Consider the following 5,119-nt stretch of genomic DNA (forward strand, 5'->3'; position numbering starts at 1 on the left):
TCGGGTATATACATTTTTCTCTTTTGTAAAACATGCATGATATTAAGACTTTGTCCAGTAGAGTGATCGGAAGGGAAGGGAAGAGATGTCTTTAGAAAGTCTCTCACTTGTTTGAGAGTTGGATGAAGGAGATGAGAAAATTTTCAAGGGTTGATCAAACATTCTAAAACTTCAATGTGCCTATTTTTATAGTTCCTTCACTTTGGGATTTTAAAAAAAAATGTAAAAATAACTAAATATTTTTAGTAAAATTATATAATTATATATTATTGTCTATTTCCAACGGAGAGAATTACTTTCCCTCTTTACCTTTCTCTTCATTTACGGTCTTTTGATCTATCTCCTTTATTTTCTCTCATAACTTTAAAAAATAATTTAAATGGAGACAATTGTGTGATTGATTTTACTTAAAATTTAGATTGAAGTGAAATCATTTTGTATTCGAATATTTATATAGTAATGTGATTTTATTCAAAAAAATAATATTATTGTTTGGATATTTTTTACCAAAATTTATTTCCTGATATTTAATTACGAAAATTTAAAATCCACACTTCATTTAATTTTTTAAAAGTTATTGTTTTATCTAATTTCTCCTTTATCTTATTTCTTTAATTTGTTTGCATATATAGATTAACAAATCATAAAAATATTTAGAAAACAATTGATCTCAACTATACATGTTTTTAATGACTTATCATATCAAACTACACATGATATCATTAATTTTTGTAGAGGAAGCAATAGAGTGGGAAAACAATTACTAGCAACTTGCACTTAAGTGTTGCCAGCTAAGATTAAGGAAAAAAAGTGAAGAGATTATTAACATAATGTTATCATAAAGCAATAACGTTAGGAAACTAGGAGAATAAGATCACATCCCATGCACCCTAACTATTGAGTTGACTCTATAGTAACAAAGCAATTAATACTCTTTCATTTTTCCCAATATTATACTATTATCATTTAATATTTGCCCCCAAATAAAAAACTAATATCACTAATATTTATCTTTCTTTTCCTGCTAAATCTTCTTTTCTTCTTCACTTTCTCTCTCCTCTCTGCTACTTTATTCAGCTAGCTTTCTCTCTCTAAAAACTTCCCCGTTTCTACAGCAAGAAACCCTAAAACGCCTGAGACCCACGATTTCGCCGGAGATAATAGCCGGAAAGTCGAAACCTTTTCTTAGTGGGGTTCGACCCGGAACGATTCGGATCGGATCTGGTTTCGGGTACCACCATTTTTGCTCACACACTTTCTTTAGAGAGAGTGAGGGTTATTGATAAAATGTATAAGAACCAGCTTCAGGAGCTGGCACAGCGAAGCTGTTTCAATCTCCCATCCTACACGTGCATTCGGGAAGGTCCCGATCACGCGCCGAGGTTCAAAGCCACCGTTAACTTCAACGGCGAGATCTTCGAGAGTCCTCACTACTGCACCACTCTGCGCCAGGCGGAGCACTCCGCCGCAGAGGTTGCCCTCAACTCCCTCTCCCACCGTGGACCTTCTCACTCCCTCGCCGCCAGAATCCTCGTGAGTTTCTCTCTCTTCACTCTCTCTGAGACTTGTTTTGAGCTTAACTTGATGTCAGGGTGGGGGAATTTTGAGTGGAGCTCAGAAAATGGTCATTGCTAACATGCGCGCGGTGGTGAAGTTTGTGCTATCGTGCGCATGTTTTTGTGTCTTTATTACTCTGGTTCCGTGAGTTATGTTCTATGTCGGTGCCTAAACGTTTCTAGTTTGTGTGGAATGACTGAAACGCCCTTGACATTACAGTTTGAAATGTGTGAACTTGTAACCTTTTGTTGAAACTTTGTGTGAAACATATTCAGCTTTATTTTGTGCAGTTTATTTGTCTGTTTGTTTAGTTGTGTACAAAATTAATGGTGTATAGGTGTTTTATATGGCCTGAATATAATTATTTCATAGTTTGAATCATGTCATTTTGGATTAAATGTGGATACTGATATACATAATGATGTGATAGCCTTTGTTAATCTGTAATGTTGTTTCCTTTTTGACTGATTAACTTATTTTGCCTTTGATAATGTGCTATGTGAAAACCTCAATTTTATATGCTATTGAAAAATGGTCTGAATCACAATATGGCTTTCTTATGTCAGCGACCCCGTTGTTATGTTTTAATTTCAGTATTCACTGGTTTTTCTTTTTGTATGAAGCCTATTGTTATAATGGTTTGATAAGGTTGATGCACCTGATTTCATCGAACAAAATTTGATTGAAAAGTGCTGAGAATCAGGAGGGCCCTTGCTTTGAGCTGTTATAGTTTTTTGATAAAATTGGCATTAAGAGGATTATCTACAAATTCTATGTTTTCTTTTAAGCCTTCCACCTTCTCATTGTCTTCCAAAGTTGAATATGAAGGATCCTAGATTGTGGCCAGGGATCTGTGTTTTCTCCTTTGTTTAACTTGCATCTCTTCCTTCCTCTTAATATACATATTTTTTGCACATTCTAAGAGCATTTTATTCAACTATCTTCTTTTTATCGTCCTTTGTTATCATTGTTAATGTGTTGATATATCTAAATTGCATGGCACTTCTACATTTAATTGTTGGTAATTTTACTGGTCACACACTCATCACATGTAAATGTTCAGGATGAGACGGGAGTCTACAAGAATCTCTTACAGGAAATTGCACAAAGGGTCGGGGCTCCATTACCACAGTACACAACATTCAGGTCAGGCCTAGGACACCTACCTGTTTTTACTGGGACGGTAGAATTGGCTGGAATCACATTCACCGGTGAACCTGCCAAGAATAAGAAACAAGCAGAGAAAAATGCAGCTATGGCAGCTTGGTCATCTCTAAAACAATGTAAGTAGCTAGCTACCTTTAGTCCTAATAACTTCCATTCATGGGAAGATATGGAACTTTTCATCAATTTGCCCCCTGAATAAGCATAGAAAACTAGAGATATGCCACGAATTGGAATAGTGACTTGACAATACCCAAACATTGCATTTCATCAAAACTGTCTTATTGAACTGAAATGTTGCATTTGGTCTACGCCAAACATTTTTGTGTGCTTCCACAATTTATTTGTGGTAAAGGTTGATACCATCTTCTGTACATTATCAACAAATCTTTCCAGATGCTCGGTACTTATTTATATTTTTCTAGAGGACTTTCCCTCAAGACATATTATAACTTCAGAGATAGTTTTTTACCTGTCGCTGTGACCCCTAAACATTTTTTTCATCTCTGCATCTGAGTGAGTTTTAGTATTTGTATACAATTGTATGTGATTAAATATGAATTGACAATATATTTCTTTCTTCTTGCAGTGGCTAAAGAAACTTCAAGCTCGTCAACTGAACCAGAGAACAATGACGAGCTAGAGCAGATCACAATAGCAAGAGCCTTAATAAATTATCGTTTGAAGGAAAAGATTTCAATGTCAAATCCAAATGCTTTGATTCCATTTCCGAAAAGGTTTCAGATTCAAAGTTGCAGGCCAACCAGCCCTCAACCTCGACCTGCCGCTACTTCAAAGATACTTCCCTTAATTTTCCCGAAGACAGTAACTCGAAGCAGACATTCCTTAACAACATCAAGTGAAAGTCCTCAAAGCAGGCATCCAGTAGCTGCTGCAGCTGCCAGTGACAATCCAATGATGTCACCTTTCTCTTGTACACATGAAAGCCGAGGGAGCCACCGCCCAAAGTTCCCTGCAGTAGGAGCAGCTCCTTATGTTCCCATTAGACAAATGAGATCACCTTGCCAGGGTATTGCGCCTCCGGTTACTATTAGGACTGCAGTGCCTGTATTCTCTGCACCACCGCTTCCACCACCAGCCATGATGTCCCATCAATTAATGCGGGCATCTCCTGTACGAGTTGCTCCATCAGTCAATATTCGGCAAGCTGTTCCAGTATACGCTGCTCCACCACCAGCTCAAAAAATTGAAACTGCTCCCATCCGAAAAGATGATCCACCAGCTGCTATTACTGTCCCTAGCCAGGTAGATAAACTACCTGCTACCAGCCCGGAGGATAAACTGCCTGCCATGAGCGATGAACTTAACCTACCTACTACAAGCCAGGATGATAAGGTGCCAGCCAAAAATCAGGAGACTGACACCAAAACTGAGAATGTTCCACCAGAATCCGAGACAGTGCAGAGCTTGGAACAGCTCAAAATTTGAAAGTTCATTGAAGTAGAGATCTGAATCCATGCATGGAAACGTGGCCATGGTTTTTTGATGATCTAGAGTTTGCTTCTCATGTTATATTGAGTGATGTAATATCATCCCTTCCTTTTGTTCCTTTTTACCCCCATTTTGTCCAGTTAAATTGTGATAGTTATTGGGTGCAGGTTAGTGTCAGCAGTTGAATATCTGTGGAATCCAAGAGCAGTTTATCGTATAATTAGCTCATGTTTATGCTAGTGGGATTGAGCATTACCACCCACCCTATTCCGGACGGGCTGGGATCCTCTCCAGAGTCCAGTATCAGAGAGGATCTCATTTCATTCGGGACAAAACAATGTCCAACAATCATGTCTTTCTACCGGCCAAGAAATATCATATTGTTATTTGTTTTTTATTTAGACCTATTGGCCAATTAGAATGCATGACATGGGGCTATGACATAGAACATATGTTGTTCCCTTATTTCCTCTCTATTAAGTCTTGAGGAACCTATTGGTGTTTTGCATGTTACTTTTGGAACATAATTGAAAAGGAAAATATTTATGTTCTCGTGAATGAAAAATGTGGACATAAATATGCTAGTGAGTTCCTTCAAACTTGTAACTACAAGCCTCACTCATTATCACCAATAAAACGGAGTTGCAGGCTACTTACTATACTCATAAAAAGGACTAGACGCATCCTACATAGTACCTATATTATATATGTTAGGTTTCTATGTTGCTTTTGGTATCACATATCTAGCATCTACCATTTTATATTATTCTCTCTTCTATAGTTCAGAATATTGTGCTTGAACGGGTTAATATGAGCAAACAAACAAGCCCACATATTCTACTGAATCTGAATTCCAATTAATTGGGTTGGAAATGATACTACCATTCCTGAACCAGTATGGTTTCAGGTAACCCGACTGAAATCAGTCCAAAACATGTATTTATAT

General features: G+C 37.3%; 1 protein-coding gene across 2 annotated transcripts; it reads left to right on the forward strand.

Moving 5' to 3' along the window:
- Window positions 1,031-4,686, forward strand: LOC109325730 (double-stranded RNA-binding protein 2-like). 2 transcript variants are annotated; one of them, XM_019558258.1, is made up of 4 exons: window positions 1,031-1,533; window positions 2,621-2,840; window positions 3,311-4,052; window positions 4,083-4,686. In XM_019558258.1, the coding sequence occupies exons 1-4, from the start codon at window positions 1,288-1,290 to the stop codon at window positions 4,168-4,170; spliced, it is 1,296 nt and encodes a 431-aa protein (XP_019413803.1). In that variant the 5' UTR covers window positions 1,031-1,287; the 3' UTR covers window positions 4,171-4,686. The 2 variants fall into 2 exon arrangements, with proteins under 2 accessions (XP_019413803.1, XP_019413802.1); XM_019558257.1 differs by having other exon boundaries at window positions 3,311-4,686.

The sequence above is a fragment of the Lupinus angustifolius genome, chromosome LG13 (genome assembly GCF_001865875.1).
Source record: "Lupinus angustifolius cultivar Tanjil chromosome LG13, LupAngTanjil_v1.0, whole genome shotgun sequence".
In the NCBI taxonomy this organism is placed as follows: Eukaryota; Viridiplantae; Streptophyta; class Magnoliopsida; order Fabales; family Fabaceae; genus Lupinus; species Lupinus angustifolius.

Excerpts from the sequence above, each read along its gene's own strand:
- LOC109325730 (XM_019558257.1), top strand. The coding sequence starts at position 1,288 with ATGTATAAGAACCAGCTTCAGGAGCTGGCACAGCGAAGCTGTTTCAAT. Across the intron at positions 1,534-2,620 it reads CCCTCGCCGCCAGAATCCTC|GATGAGACGGGAGTCTACAA; the intron begins GTGAGTTTCTCT and ends GTAAATGTTCAG. Across the intron at positions 2,841-3,310 it reads TTGGTCATCTCTAAAACAAT|TGGCTAAAGAAACTTCAAGC; the intron begins GTAAGTAGCTAG and ends TTCTTCTTGCAG.